We start from the raw sequence: 16275 nt of genomic DNA, 5'->3' as shown, positions 1-16275 counted from the left end.
AAAAAACCCTTCACCTTCTGGTGATATCTTTTTAACTGGATCTGAAGAAGGGTAAGGCCTGCAGCTCCAGGATAGCAGGAGAAAACAGTTGATGGAATTGTTGCCAGTTTGTAGAGGCAACCAGCTTTGCCATGACTAACCATACAGCCTGAAGAGAGCAGATTGGAGCTGAAGGCAGTTAGAAAAGGACTTGGAAGTTAGAGGATATGAGAAGAAACAGATGAAGCCCAACCTCACTCGGAACCCTACCTTCACTTCCTCCTCCAGGGTCAGGTTCCTCTCCAGACTGCATTCTACCATATCCATAGTCACAGGTAACTTCTTGGGTATCTCCGTGCATCTCCGGATCAGCACAGGATTGCATCCATTCAAGAACTGGTAGCCAAACATAAAATCTTCCTTCCAGTGCTGCATCTCGTATTCTTAAACAAAAACAAGCCTGTGGCATCAATATCTGCACTGTATCAATATCCTACTGTATTGTAGGTTTCCTCCCTTCCTTCCCACCTTTTGTTGTACTGCACTGCAAGTTTGGCTGAAGAAAGTAGCAGGAAAATTATTCAAGAAGTGCTATTGAATTTTTAGAAAAATCACTTAAGTTACATGGACAATTTGCTTTTCACTTAGAGAAGAATTCATAGTAATTTGTTTCTCCGTGTACAGAAGCAATGAGGAATAAAATCATCCACTCCACTCCTACAAGAAATATTCTCTTCATCTTAGGACCACCTTCTCGGGTCTTCCATGATACCTTTAAATCTCACTCTTGAAATTGTCAGGGTACGTACTACAAAACGATGAGTCCAAAAAAGATAGCACAGGCAGGAGAAGGGAAATACAGAGCATTGTCAGAGCAGTGGCTGGAGCACTTCTCTCAGCCAGAGCTGGGTAGGGGTTTTGATTTTAGGCTTCTCAGTGAAACTGTTCACTGTTTGTTTTGTATGGTTCAACATTCCCCCTCCCCTTTATTTTTCAGTGGCTAATATAAACCCAGATTAACATCTGCTCTTAATAAAATGCTAATTTCAGGTACTCAATTCCCTTATACTACATTTATAGTACTACTACATGATTTCCACAATTGCAATTTGATGTTCCGTAATGTCATGTTGCTACTACATCCTACAAGTTCAGACTTCAGAAGAAAATGTGATAAATATGAAAAATCCCACTGGCGTCTTCAGGGGAAAAATGAAGCAGGTAAAGTTTTCCATTGCCTATTTTTGGACAAGGCAGAAATTTGTCTGAAAACAATTTATTTTTCTACAAAGGATGAAAAAGATAGGCCTGTAGGAATGCAGTAATAATTAAAAAACGAAGTCTCAAAACTCACAATGATTTCTAATAGAGTGGAAGAAGTTAAGTTTACTTAAAGTTGAAATTTACATCATGTCTGTCAAGTGCAGTCTGAAGTCTACACCAAGCAAAAAAATGACTCATCACCATGGACAGAAACCACATGGCTGAAAAATGCCTCGATCCACCTTCTCCGCTGGCTCTGTTTCTGCCAAGTATTGCAAATAAGGAGATTCAGAATTACACTAACATAACAGAGGCCAATACTTAAAGTTTAAAACTCACAGAACTGGAGCTTGTCTCATAAATTTGGAAATGTTATCAGTGAAATTAATTATAGATTGTATCTAATTCTTGTGTTAAAAGTAAATCTCATTAAATGTAACAAATAGATGTAATTTGTTTTTTAAAAGCTCTGGCCCCCTTGTATGCTTTATTTTACACCCAAACCACAGAAATTACTCTTACTTCTATTAACTCATTCTTAGGCAGCCTGAAAAGGAGTAGAACTTCAGAGCAGGAGGGAAAAGTATTTTCCTTTGCAGAGTTTGAACGGGCTATTCACTAACATTTGAGGAGCCACATGATAACCAATTTAAAGTATCAGTGTATCTATTATATCCAATAATATAGTAAAATAAAGTAAAATAATGTAGCCATCGTAGAAGGTTGGTGTGGCTCACAAATCAAAGGCTTCCCAGCCCTGCTTTACAGAAATGGCACCATAGACTTCAAAACCCATGTGTCTGCAATTTTTTTACTAGATTTTCAAGTAACTGCTAAGATTTCCATATTGAAAGGGATAAAGGAAAGAAGTATTTTGTCTTTCATATGTTAACGCTACATAAATAGTTTATAACAATACGACAAATACTGCAGAACAGGCCTAAATACAAAAGTGCAACTCACACTCCTAGAGAGGGATTTTTGCCTTCTAGTAAGAAAATGTAAGTATGAAATTGTAACCACAGCAGGATATTTAAAGCATATGCACAACTAATTCTGGCACATTTTTTAAAAGAGATGACATTTTGGACAAATGACACAAGTCTTTTCAGGCCTGGTTCACACATTTCCAAAAAGAAGCACAGGTCCTTGGTTTGTGGTCTGGATTCCCATTCTGGCTGCAGCAGGACCAGGTGAAAAAGTTACAGGTCCCAGGTCATTCCCAGCTCTTTGCAACCTATGTACAGACCCATTGGCATAACAGCACAGGCTTTCAAGTCTGAAATAAGTTCTGTCAAAATGAGCCCTGTTGGGAAAAATTTACTGCTGAAAAGGATTTGAGCTCCTCCACGTCATTGAAACAAACAGCCCATAAGAACTAGTGGAGAGGAGCCACAGGTGAGGTTATGACAGAAGAATGGATGCAGTGGTACCCTCGTCGTGTTGCGACAGGGATGAGAAGCTGAGACTGTTAGCAGCAGTGCAAGCAGTACTGAGCATATGGCTGGATACTAGGCAATAGCTTTTAATCTGGTCTGTCTAAGAGGCAAGAGGGGTCATTCTTGTACTTGCCTTTAGTGGAGAACGGCTCCAAACATGCCTTTTTACTTTGAGAAAAGCTGATAATAATTTGTTTCTCCACATAAAGAAGTAATAGGGGATTTCCCATGCATTTAGATGTTTGAAGTGGGACATACAGGATCAAACTTTCAAAAATGCCTTAAAAGCTAATACGCTTGGAAAAGCACTCCCACTCAGTTATCTCTAGTTTAAGATGTGAAATACTTAAGGAAGTTTGTTCTATGGGACTTGCACATACCTGAAAATACATTTCTAAAAGCCAAAAGGGACTATGATGCCCAAGAGGCCTGACCTCCAGGATAGCTCAGGACAGAGAAGGTCTGAGCAAATTCCAGTAATTTTAGTTCGTGTGAGATCATATTTTCACTTTTTGGTCTTGTGGGCTGCTGGTGTGACCAGCAGTCTGCAATGACAGTTTACTTATGAAAAGCCATGGAGAGCAGAACTGTGGGTCAGCCACAGATACGTACAATTCAACTGATTAGTCATTCTATGATGCAAACATGCGTGAATGCTGACAAACCCACCAGAGATTGTGTTGCTGATTCTGACGAAGATCCTCTCAAAATCTGCAAAATCACTCCAGGAGGACTGGAACATGTGCATGAAACGGTTGATGTAAAGATTCTCCATGCTAAAATTAAAACAAAAAACTTCTGAAAAAAAATAATTGCGAGCTTCTTCAATACCCTTCTCTATTCTTTTCTACCATTTGATATACATATACGCAATAAATTTTTCAGTGGTTGGCTGTATCTTTATACACAAGCCTGAAAGGTATCTAAAGGGCCCAGTCCATGCTATTATACTTACTGAACTCCATTTTAGAGTTCTTCTTGGCAGCCTACAATGGCGGTGCTTTACTACAGTCAGAAATACTACAGTCAGAAATACTACAGTCAGAAAAACTAGTGCTTCACACATTGCCATCAATTTGCATCACACAAAGAGACTGCATGATTTCCACAAAGAACAAACACAACTTAGGTTCAGTCCAGACGGTATTCCTAAATAGAAGATGTCTCCTGTTAAGTATCTGCGTGACCAAGGCTAGACTGGATCCCTACAGGGTGAGGCCTGAGTTTTTGAGAGTTTTGTATTTACTTGAGTTGCTGGTTAAATTTGATGGTCGTCTCTATCGTCAGGAACCAAGTCACTTGGTTGCAGACATCACATGAACATGGGGGGCTGGAAACCAGAAATACCTAACTTGAAGTGCAAATTCAGCAGAGCATTCTGTCTACAACACAGTCAAGCAAGGCCACCTTCTATGAGATGACAAGTCCTAAATTGTTACATAAATGCTAAACTGTTGTTATTAAATGAAATCACTTATTTTTACCAGAAAGCAAATAATGAATTTGAAAAAGAAAGTTGGCTTCCCACTAACACTTCACGTACATGAAGAAAAGTACACCCTCCCCTCCCAAAGACAAGCAGGGCAGATAATAGAGTAAAGAAGGGTCATAGTGCTGCAGGAAATCCTCTGAAACATAATTTGAGGAAGGAAGAATCTGAGGATAGTGGATTTATACTCAGTAAACTTAGACTGAGGCACCTTAACAAGAACTGGATTAGAAGTGGGCGAAGAGGACCAGAAGGCAGGAAAAGGAGCAACCAGTAATCTGGAAGAGGGCTCTAGACCAGCATGACCATAGCCCAGACAAAGAAGCTGCTTCTGCATTGAGGTGCCTGTATGACAGAATGGACTGTTTCTGCTGTTGCAGATGGTAGTCAAGTTTAAGAGGTGCTTGGAGGTAAAACTCAGGCAATTGTCTGGCCTGGAATTTAACCTCTCCAGAGGCTTCTTCACATCTCAGGAACACAGAATGATTGTATGAGGATCAAAGGGAGAATAACTGCCCAGCAGGATTTCTGGATAGATACAAGGTGTCTGAATTGTAGATCAGCTTCAAGAGGAAGCATAACAATGACCTAAAGTTTAAATGATTTTAAACAACATAACTTAGTAGCTTAAGAGAATTTACTTGGACTATCTCATTTGAGAGTTTCTACTAAAGGTCCTGTTGAACCTTTGCCCTCCTTCAGAACTACTCTGAGATTAGGAAATACTAGACACATGAACCAGTATGTACTGTTTCTCTCCTGCCCAGGGTGTTCTTCCTACATGGAGCTATTAGCTAAAACAAACCAAGCAGTCAGCACAGAACCTGGGATCTAGTCACAAACCTGCTGTGGTTTGACCAGCTGAATGCCAGGCATACATTCATTCTCAAATGTTTCAAAGATTACTTCCCAAAGGAAGTAGTCTTTCACATTTCCTATCTTGGAAAAAGCTTCCTAAGGACCTAGGAAGTAAAACACTGCTTTCCCTAAGAAATCAAGTGCTTCTCAGATGTCTTTGGTGCACACTAGAAATCAGAAACTAAAGAAAGGAAAAATGGCAGTGTTGCTTGTAGAACTCACTCTGCCCAAACACAACACTGCTCCAAAATAACTACACATCCCTGCACTTCTCACACAGAACCCAGGGTGAGGGTTTCTGTATGCTAGATAGTGTAGGTCTCACCAACACTGGAAGCCTTCAGGATTATCCCCACCCACACAGGATTAATCCTGTAAATTTACAGAATTATGCCAAGAGCATCGAAAGATCCAACCTTGCAACAGAAGAAGGAATCTCTGAGATGCATCTCCTTCTTTCTAAGTTCAGTTTTGTATGTCCCAAGCAAAAGGGCTTTCCCCTCCCCTCTTCTACTACTCCCTAAGCCTCATGTAAGTCTCACAACTCTCATATTTCTTTCCTTAAATGTGCTCCCTGCCCACTGCTACACCTTGCAACTCTACACCTGTCCTTGGACGTCCAAACACACCTCTTTGTCTTCTTTCCTACTTCACTCAAACTGAAGGAAGATGTCATGCCTTCCCTCATATGTCTCTACTTCATTTATGCAGATAGTTGTCCTAGACAGACAACTAGGCAGACTAGCTAGTTAAGGGCTATTAAAGTAATTCTCCAAAGCTTTTCACAACTCACCAAACCAAAAGCACATGTCTAGATTTTCAGCTAAATGTGCCAGGCTTCTTGCTGTTCCTTGGATAAATCTCTTTTGTGTCTTTTGTGCCTTTTGTGTCATACCAGTTCTCCAGAATAGTCGGCTATCTGCAATAAGGTTTCATGTTCCTATTTCATGGGGAGGTGCCCTTACAGCCAGTGACAAAAATAGGCATCCCTGCATTCTGCTGAATTGTTTGCAGTTTTCACTTGGCTGTGACTCAGGGTCTCTACAGCATGCTACAGACTGGCGGGATGGGATCGCTAGAAGGGGAATGTAGCCTCCAAATTGTTTACATTCACTAATGGCAACCCTGTCATCTCTGGCTTTCAGATGCTGTCATTCCTGCAACACTCAGACCTCCTAAGTGAGCTGCAAAACATCTATCTTGCACCGGCAAACACCATGCTAGAAGCAACAACTCTTGAAAAACACAGGATTTGTAAAAGTTTGGAATACCATGCCATTATTTTGCACAGATATTGAAATTGTGGGTGATCTTGGACTAGTCTTGAATCATCTCAGAACATCCCACCGCCTGATAGCATCATGAGATGTTTGAGATTGTATGATAGGATATGTGCATGTGAGACAGCTCAGAAGGGGACTCACAGGCCAGAGAGGTCCTGTTTGCCTCATTAAAACTGTACTATTTCAAAGAGCTCTGCAGGATCCATTATTCAGGCTCACCCAATGTCCAGGACACTGTTTTTCCCAATGACATAACAGGTGCCAGTAGGTAGACAGTAACTTTGTTGCCCCAAGGGTATTGCACTGGTGGTTAACTGATGAGCTCCTCAGAATAGCTTTCCTTCAGCAGGGTCTCAAAAGAGCATTTATATCATCTTCTGTCGGTAAGTGACTGAAAGGCTTAATTATTGCCAACAGTCAGAGGACAGAAGTATCTCTAGAGGGCGACCCTGAGAACTCAGTTAAAAGCATAAGGTATCAGGTGTTGATAATCCTTCTTCCTATGCTTTTCACCATTGCCTCCTCCACCTACCTACAGCCAAAACAGCATCTAATAGGAATGCAGAGGCCCAATCCATTCCAGCATGAAAAGCTTAAACATCGATACTTTAAAAAAAAAATCCCTTCAATTCTTTACTACTGTTATTGACTCCAGCTGGAAAAAAACAATCCAATTTTGAGATTTGAATGAAGCCTAGAAGGTGATCACATCCTTACTTTGCACCCAAAAAGATTTTGCAAAACTCCACAAACACTTACGCTTTAGAGTAGTTCAGAATGAAGTCGATTCCTTTCTCATTGTCAAACTGGATGTCACGAGGCAGGTCACTGTGGGAATGGGCATCGATGCTCAGGGGGAATCCCGGATGCCACTCCTTCCAGCTACGAAAACAAGAGTGGTTAGATTAACCATATAACCCTACTAGTATAAGAACTGTGTCTTTCCTTTCCTTACACTGCTTCTGTGACTCAATTCTAGAAAGTAAATTTGTGGCAGACGCATTTGGGGCAAAAATAGTGACTTGTACCACATCAATACCTAGCAGTACCCTACAGAATTCTGAAGTACAATAGAAAGCATCTACCTGGCCACCTGCCTTCACAAAACTTGAAGCAACTTAATATCTGTGATACTTCCAAACACTTGTCACATTTGGTGGAAACTGCTAGTAGCTTCAAATGTGTTGGGAGAGGAAGGGACAGACAACTGCCCAATGCACACTCATTTCTGGGGCTGTATTTTTGCAGAAATGAGATACAGAAGCTAAAAGTACTCAGACGTATTTAAGTTCCTCCAAAAGGCAGTTCTCTGAGATACACAGAAAGTCTTGATTCAGCACCTCAGAAGAGCCTTACCTCGTAACAGTCATGGCACACATTCTCTGCCATGTATGTTCTTGTATTATGCCCCGTTTTCACTTTCAAACAAAAGAAGGCAATTTGTAAAGAATACCATTTCAATGGTATTTACAAATTGCCTGCCACACACAGACTGCATTCTATGTTAAGGGTTACGCCTCTGAATGGCATATTTTCCAGATATTTCCCTGGAATTACAAATGGTTTTGCCTTCCTTTTTGCATATGTAAATAAATTTTTGTGACACACCTCTTTTTGAAATATGTTTTCCTCTGCTGTATTTCCCATAATTTTTAAGAAAGATCCTTTCTTAGTCAAATGATATCAACAACACATACACCGAGCCTCAGTCCATCAATTCTTAATGTACCCTCTGTCCTTCTGATTGTTACTCTCATGACAAGGAAATGGAGGTGCAAGAAGCTTTTGTTATTAAACAGAGAGTATGTCTCTAGGAAAAGGAAATGTTTAATGGCTTCTGGAGTTACTCATTGATAAAAGACAGCATTTTCCCACTGTGGCCTTGATTAGGAAAAAATGTCTATGACAGTATAAAGATGGTTATCACAATTGTGTTCTGATAGCTTATTCCAGTCCACTCAAACAGGACCAGATCTTCCACTGCAGTGTAGGGCAGGAAATAGCTAGAACTATCTTGCTGTAGCAGTCAGAAAGTTCCAGTAAGAGCTGACATGTTCAGATCATATCAAAACTGGAGGACTACTTGTAAAAACCAAATGAAATCTGCCTTCAAACCTTCCTTGAAAGCACAACTATATGTCAAGGACCCACAGAGAGAATGTACCACTGAATTCACACTAAAGCTTTCCAGATAGGCTTATCTGGGATTCAAATATCTCTTAATGCCACTCACACCAGGATGATCATCATTTACACTGAATATCAACTAAGTAAAAAATATATACAGCCAATCTGGTAACTTCTGCTTTCTCGTGTCTTTCTCGTGTCAAGCGATCCAGCAATTAGAGCAACATGAAAATCTGAACAAACCCCGGCAAACTCTCACGTGAGGAGACTAGACCTTCTGGGGAGCTATGGGAAACTCACCGGTACATTTTTTGACGGGTCTCGAGCTCTTTGCGTCTGTGCTGCTTGAGAATCTGGGTCTTGTCATCCCGAGGGAGCTTTGCTGTGAAACAGGGAAAAGAGTGTTACGAGGTTCCCCTACCTATCACTGCCCAAGTCTTCAGAAGGATATTAAAGTTTCCAAACCTTCAAACTTCTGATCTATATCTTTACAAAGTTTCTGTGGGAAATGCTTACATGATCCAATTCAATACCTTGACTAGAAACACAGGTCCCTAGGGAATCTATGGAAGGAGAGAAGCTTCTAACTTGGCACATCCAAGGGGCAATCAGCTCAAGCTAGGAACATCTGTCTCAAATATATATAAGCCCTGGATTCTTGGTGTAGACATTTGCTGTACATATCTAGCATTAAATGGTCTGAATAGGGCAATTGGAATTAATTTTACATTTCAGCATCTAAGGGAACTTTCATCAATAAGAGAAATCACAATACTGTTCAAGCTAATCTCTGCTAAAAGGCATCACCAGTAAACATCTCCTATACCATCTCCTTGAGCTGTGCTCTCCCTTGTCAGCTTGGGGTAATAATCATATCTTCTTATTATGAGAACAGAAGGAATGAACAGTGAGGCTTGATTTCCAGATAGCTTGCTCTTCTGACCATGTATTTGCTACCCCATGAAATAACAGAGACACTTCCTTAGCGGTCAGAGAAAAAGCAAAGTAGAACTTTACATATACAAATGGAAAGGCAGATAAAGCCAGAATGAGTTTCATGGAAATAGCTGTTTGAGGTTTAGTATTACCTCTAATATTTCTAAGTCAGCAGATAACATACATGGCTAACAGTTTCCAGCTGGTTGTGTTAAAGTTAACAAAAGGGTTTCTCTTTCTTTTGTCCTTTACCTCACCTTACTCTGAAATTCATGCAAAGCTGCTTCCCATGGAACTGTTACAGTTGTTATAAATCAAATTGTGAAAAATGGAAAGTCCCTCTGGACACCAAAAGTAAACTGACACATAGTTCTGATTACAGGACAAACGGCTTGCAATGCAAAATTCCTCAGCCAGGAGCAGCCAAAATCTTAATGGGAAGATAAACATTTGTCTCCTACCACCTCATATATTGTTTCAGCTGTTCCCACATATTCATGCTGCAGACCACTATAGCATCCTAGGAAGCATAGAGGGAGCAAGCAAACATCAGTGATGAATATCTGCCCTGATCCTGATCACAGCAAGTAGGTTGTCAGACACAGCTAAAAAAAATTTCAGGTCCAACAGGCCACTCTGAACAGAGCACAGAAGTGCTGTAGCAGTTCTCAGATGATCATCTGTACTTGCAGTCATACCCATCTCACCCTGTCTCTTCCTGGACTTGACAGCACGCAGAGAGAAGCACTGAAAAGTGAAGCTACTGTTTCAAGTCAGTCTTTGCACATGGTGAGCAGCCTACTTTGGAATTTTATTTCGCTCAAGAAAGCAAGACAATTTATAGGCAATTAATCATGGGCCACTTAAGGGCTTCATATGAAATAAAGATGGGACACTAATTTTAATCAGATCGAAAGGACTTCCAGGATGGAGTTGTGGAGCAGACAAAAATTTGGCATTAGGGTCAGCCTTCAAATTCAAAAACAGTGTAACAAGCCCGCATAAGGATCTTCCTTTCATTTGATTCCCTAAATATCCAACTCAACTGCCAGTGCCCACACCAAACTGCTCAGTAAGTAGTTCTAGACAGCAGGGAAAACCTATTCCCTAGGATGCAGAAGGGAACTGGCAGTGGGTGTCCATGTGAGAGAGAAGATTGGCAGGCACATGGGGAAATGGGAAGGAAAGATGGAAGAACCCTGAATGTTCTGCCAGAAATAAGGTTTCTTATGGCTCTTACCTCTTCCATCTCGAAGGACAATCTCTTTTTCATCTGTAATCCAACGGTAACATGGGAACTCCAAATAATCGCCCATTGGCGTTTTTACAGTGATATACTTAAGGTACCAGTCATCCTGGTACCAATATTTTCGTTTCTCAATTTTTATTAGCTGAATTTCTCCAAGATCCTCTCCCACAGTCACATCATAGGAGTCAACCTACAGAGGAGGTTACAGTCAATGATCCACTGCACATTGAAGGAGCACAACCAGCACAATGCAAACATACTTGGCCTTTTCTCATATAGTACGGGTTCAACAGAACTTTCTAGCTTCTAGTGGGTGACAAAAGGAAGACCTACCTTTGGACTGCAGTGCAACAGAAAGATGAATTAAAGAACAGAGAATAGCATGCAAAAGACACCAGAAATGGAGGCAGATTTTTGGATGCAACCTAAAAATGATATCGCTCCTCAAAATGTTTGCAAGTCTGAGGAAAATGTGCAGAGCATGAAACCATTTACTGCTCACTTGGCATCAGATGAAAGAAGTATTGGTAGGGTCCATCTATTTATGCAGTTGGAGTGGAAAGATAATAATAAGATTAACACGTTGGACTAGGAATCTAAAGACCTCTGTATTAGTCACAGAAAATGAGCCAGCATATGGAAACATGATTTAGCTCTTTCCTCAGTTTGGAGTTAACTCAAAGGCCTGACTCCTGCAACATGAAGGGACCTCAGCCCAGACTTACACAGTAGTTAGTTGGTTTAGTCCTTTCCCAGGCTAAGGGTCCGGTCACAGGGTCTTTGAATCAAGCTAGTACTGAAAGCTAGGGACTACCCACACCTGCTCCTTCAGGAGCGTCCTTATCAGTGGTGGGCCTCTGAAACCTTGAGTTATTGGCCATGCAATGATCCAGGTAAGGAAAAGACCAGTCCTGGTACTGCCCCTACATCAAGCTTTGCAGAGATGTGAGGGCTGCAGCTCTGAACCTGGTCAGGCTAAGGAAGTGACTGAATATCACACTTTCCTTTTGTTGATGACTGCTCTAGCAGGTCACAAAACAAGTAATAGTGAACATTTTCTTCTCGTTTCATTCGAATTACAATGGCTTTGACTGCCAAGTTCAGCATAATGGCTTGAAATGGATGTGGAGCCACTTGGCCCACCAGGATGAGTGTAGTTGTGAGCACGTGTAACAGCACATCTTAGCTGCTAAGTGTTGTAGGTAATGAGGTGTGATGAGTGGCCCTCTTGAAGGTCCTAGAGAACCAGTCATCTAGACACAAGATTATTTTTGCCACCAAGGTAAAGTAGCAATTCATAGTGTAAATCGCCTCTCCCACAACACAGCTTTCAATGCCACAGCTACATGTCCAGGCCTGACAGAAGGACAGTTGTGGACATGGTGCTCCTTTCAGCACTTTTGCCCATCCCAATCACCCCTAACTCACCACAACAGCTGTTATGCATGCTGATTTAAGTGCCTTGTTAAATTGCCTTAACAGATTTAGGACAGTGAACGCTTACTCCAGAGAAGGGTGCTTCAGTCCCCTCACAGGGCTAATTTTTCAGTGATGTAAGCAGTCTCCTACTGCATATGTGGACAACATCCAGCAAGAGACAGTTCTGGTGGCATTTGCACTGTCAGGCAATACCAGCATCAGAAGAAATTTGTACTTGTTTCAGATATGACCAGCAGACACCATGTGGTGCCGGGCAGTTTAGGAGAACAGGAACTGACTATCACTTTCCAAGGGTGTCAACAGCTCAGGGCAAACAGAAGTAGCCATGCGCTCATTGTAACAAAGCTAAATTGGCTACCGCTACCGTGGGAGCAGCAGTCAAAGCCTGCTCTGTTCAGACGATCCTGCGAAGCTTCATGTGGCTAGAAGTAGAGACTTCATTCTCTTGTTTTTTTCTTCAACACAGTAAAGAATCTCAGAAACCAAACAGCTACTAATATCAAAAGCATGAGGTATTGCATCGACACACTGTAGTGCCTGCAGAAACTCACCTGCTTGGGTGAGCTTTGTCATTTGCCTCCTGACCAAGACATCACATTCAGCTTGCTCTTTTCAGAACCACTTTCTCAGCCTTTTTTTCCCCAAAGATGTTCTTCAACCAGCTCTGAAACTATCAGGCCATGATTGCTACACTGCAACTCAGATAAGGCTGTTTAAGGCTAACAAGTATATTGAAATCTCTTCTACTATGTAGCCTAATTTAACTTTAGACTCAAATATTTAAAACGGGCAGGGACAGGCCTTATTTTCATTTGCTGAGACTTAACAGACTAATCTTAGCCTGAGCACCTACTAAAGCAAAAGAAAATGAACTGTTTCTTTTCAAAAGGAAGCCCATTGTGTCTTAAGTAAAAATTTGCAATGTTTATGTTAATATCACACCCACACACGCCAAGTGGTAATAAACTACTTCAGAAATAGTATAGTGGTGCTTGGCAAGCTTTGGATGACAGCATCTGTCTGCTAGGATGCGAGCTGAGAGACAAAAATCACAGAGCTGATATTTCAACCAAAACATTACAATGATATTTGCCACTTTTCTTTCCATCTTCATAGCAGAAAAGAAATAATTTTTTTCTGTAGAGTCAATAAACATATTAATTTCAAACAATTTTTGAAAGTTTAGGTTGCTGACACTTTAACTGCTTCACTCCTCCACACTACCTCCAAACAGCTAAAATGATAGAGTGTAAAGGTAAATTAATTCCCTTATAGATTCATGATTTTGAACCACCTGTGGAGACTGAAGATTGTTTAGCAGTTTTTCTTAGAAATCTCATTAACAGTGCCTTGAGCCCAAACTATAACAGTCAGTGACTTCAGGACATACCCCTGTGCTTCTGTGCTAAGTGAATGGAGATTCCTCCCTCCCACAATGCTGCTTATAACACCACACTGATCTTAGCTTATCAACCCACATTCAATATTCTTGGCTTCACTCTTGTCAATCAGTACAAAGAATTCTGGATGAATGATAGAAATGTGGATAATATACCCAGATTGTTTCCCATTTTTCAAATATTCTTTATAGAAATAGGCAGCTCTTGCACCATTTCTGTTTAGTATTCATTTCCTTGCAACTCCTGGTTTTCTCAATAAAAACAGCATCAATAAACTCTTTTAACAGGCTCAGGTTTCACACTGAGTCAGTACTTCTGCAATTTCGTATGTCTTTCCAGGACCAGACGGCACTTTGCAGAAGACTCCCTCACCACAGACTGTCACACCATGTATCTCACAGCCACTTCCTGCTTGTGTACTTCTTCATGCAATTAAAACATAAAATGAATTCTCTCTTTCAGTTTTACCATGATCTTGTTGCATTTGGCAATCAGGAGCTGGAAGCAGCCACCTTGCAGAGACACAGCCCAAACAAATCCACAAACCTATGTGAATTATTACCCATTTGTGTTCATCACTATAAAGGGAATGTATACATGTAATGACTAATGCAATAACCTATAGACGCAAATGACACACTGCATCTAGATCAACTTCATTTTATATTCAGCTGCTTAGGGCTTTTATGCTTCATCTTCTCACTTGTTTCCAGTTCCAGGGCTAGTTATGTACAGAGGAAGAATAACATGACCAAAAAAACTGTCTGGATTAGGGAAACATACTGCATTATTTTTAGCTCAAGTCCTCACGAAAACCCATTGCTGTCAAGTGACAGATATGGCAGAGAAAGTCTGAAATTAGTCTTATTTTCTTTTCAACTTCTTGTTGCCCAATACACCTAAATATCCTTCTTTTTTAAAATTCTTCTTTGAAGGTTCAGCTAACAAATTCATTTTTTAAAAAATGTCATTTACACATACATATTTCTACAGTTCTTATGTCACAGCTACACACACACTCCCTCACACACCTGCACACACATGCACCCAGCCCCACCCACCCCCCCAGCATTACAGGAAAAGAGCAATGTGAATGAGATCCAAAGAGTTGAGAGAAATGTCACATGAACAGCCAGTCTTTGGAAGAAACTCATTCCTCTGGTAACAATCTCTTTACTAATAGTACAAGAGCCTGAAGATAGTTGCACAAATCACCATTGATGTAATGCAAAAAGGACATTCAATTAGCCTAAATGTTCCTGAGGGTTTCCAATCTTTTTATGACCATCACATTTTAATGGCACTTCCGAACGTCAGGGTTCTGTCCTGATGTCTCACCCAGCTTTTGCTGCCTCCAGATTTGCGATGCCATGGGCTCACCTGAGATGACAAATCTGCTAATGCAGTAAAGCTGTGTCACGTTACGAAGACAGTACAAGATCCAGGCAAGAATTGAGAGTTGGTTGCTCTGGATTTCTACGGCACTTGTTGTATGAGGTCTCCTTGTAAATACATGACATCCCTGCTGGCTACATGGTGAGCTAGAGGTGCTAGGAGTTTTTACACAGTTTGAGTTCAGAGTGAGAGAACAGTATTAATGCAGACTATTGCACTGTCCAAATTCCTGTAGCATACTGTTCAAAGAATTTAATCTCACACAAAACCTAAGCTTTTTCTTTTTGAGGAGAGACTCCTACTGACTAGCCTGATATTGCAAAAAAAGGCAACACAGACAACTTTCTATAAGCACAAAGCTCTAAGTTGAAAGAACTGCATTTCCCTTCTGGAAATACTTGTGAGTGTGCTTCTTTCAACTAAAGGAGAATGCAGATGAAGGGGTAACAGGAAGAAAGCAGAGAACTGACACCATAACACTTGCTTTGAAATCACTTGGCACCGACAGGAACTTACTCAAAAGACACTGAGTAAAGAAAAGCTTTCTACATCACCTGTGTCCAGTACTTGGAGTAAGTCAGATAAAAACTACAACTGAGCTACGATTGTGCAAATCCTTTCAGGTTTATCCACATCCCTTTCCCTCAATCAACATCTGGCATGTAAATCTCCTACTCAGGATTAGCCCAAGCCCTAATTCATATCTAGTAATACGCACAATTTGCATTAATTCCAATGAAGACATTTCCAGTACAATGGAACTATTGGGCCTCGTCCAACATTTAGAAAAGAAACTGGGAAGTAGACAAAGCCTTACTGTAAAATTGTGGTCATTCACTGAAAAAGTGGGTTTTTTTCTCAAATGTGTTCACAATTGAATTGCTTTGCAGAAGAAGAAAATTATAGAGATGCTATTGAAAGAAACACTAGAGGCAGAATTGTGAAACCAGTTGCTACATTTTACAAACCAACAAACCTGAAAAACTTTTGGCTAGTTTCAGGTGCTTGGGGTTTTTTTTTTGTTCTCTATTGGTATTTTTCTTTTCTTTCCTTCTTCATTAGCACAATGCATTAGTAAGACTCACATTTTAGGCACAATGTTACCCAAGCAAGTGCCTGGAGAAACACACTGCAGTCCCCAAGAAAATATCCTCAAAACCAAAATGTAGCTCCACCATACTGCAAGTGTCCAACCAGCCAGACACTTTATGGAATACAAAGTTATTCTCATTCTCCACAATAAACATGTCCTGCAAAACCTGCATATTTGTACTATCAAACACACAACAATCAACACAAATAATTAATTTGGTTAGGAGAAAAAAATCCTTATCTGGATTTAGTCAAGAATCTTTGCACTTAGAAACTAGTTTGACCAAAAACAAAACAAAAAAAAAACAAACCCAAACAGGACAGT

General features: G+C 40.6%; 1 protein-coding gene across 1 annotated transcript in view; it reads right to left on the bottom strand.

Annotated features, from left to right (window-relative positions):
- The window catches only part of ALOX5 (arachidonate 5-lipoxygenase), a 30597-nt gene that overhangs the window by 12979 nt on the left and 1343 nt on the right, over positions 1–16275 (bottom strand). Inside the window, exons 2-6 of the mRNA XM_009570785.2 lie at positions 10615–10813; positions 8739–8820; positions 7071–7193; positions 3351–3457; positions 250–422 (exon numbers count right to left, since the gene is read on the bottom strand). Of these exons, the coding sequence (XP_009569080.2) occupies positions 250–422; positions 3351–3457; positions 7071–7193; positions 8739–8820; positions 10615–10813 (684 nt within the window). The remainder of the gene's footprint in view (positions 1–249; positions 423–3350; positions 3458–7070; positions 7194–8738; positions 8821–10614; positions 10814–16275) is intronic.

The sequence above is a fragment of the Cuculus canorus genome, chromosome 7 (assembly GCF_017976375.1).
Source record: "Cuculus canorus isolate bCucCan1 chromosome 7, bCucCan1.pri, whole genome shotgun sequence".
NCBI classification, from domain to species: Eukaryota; Metazoa; Chordata; class Aves; order Cuculiformes; family Cuculidae; genus Cuculus; species Cuculus canorus.
Note: the sequence above shows the minus strand (reverse complement) of the source record. Positions and strands in the feature narration are given on the sequence as shown.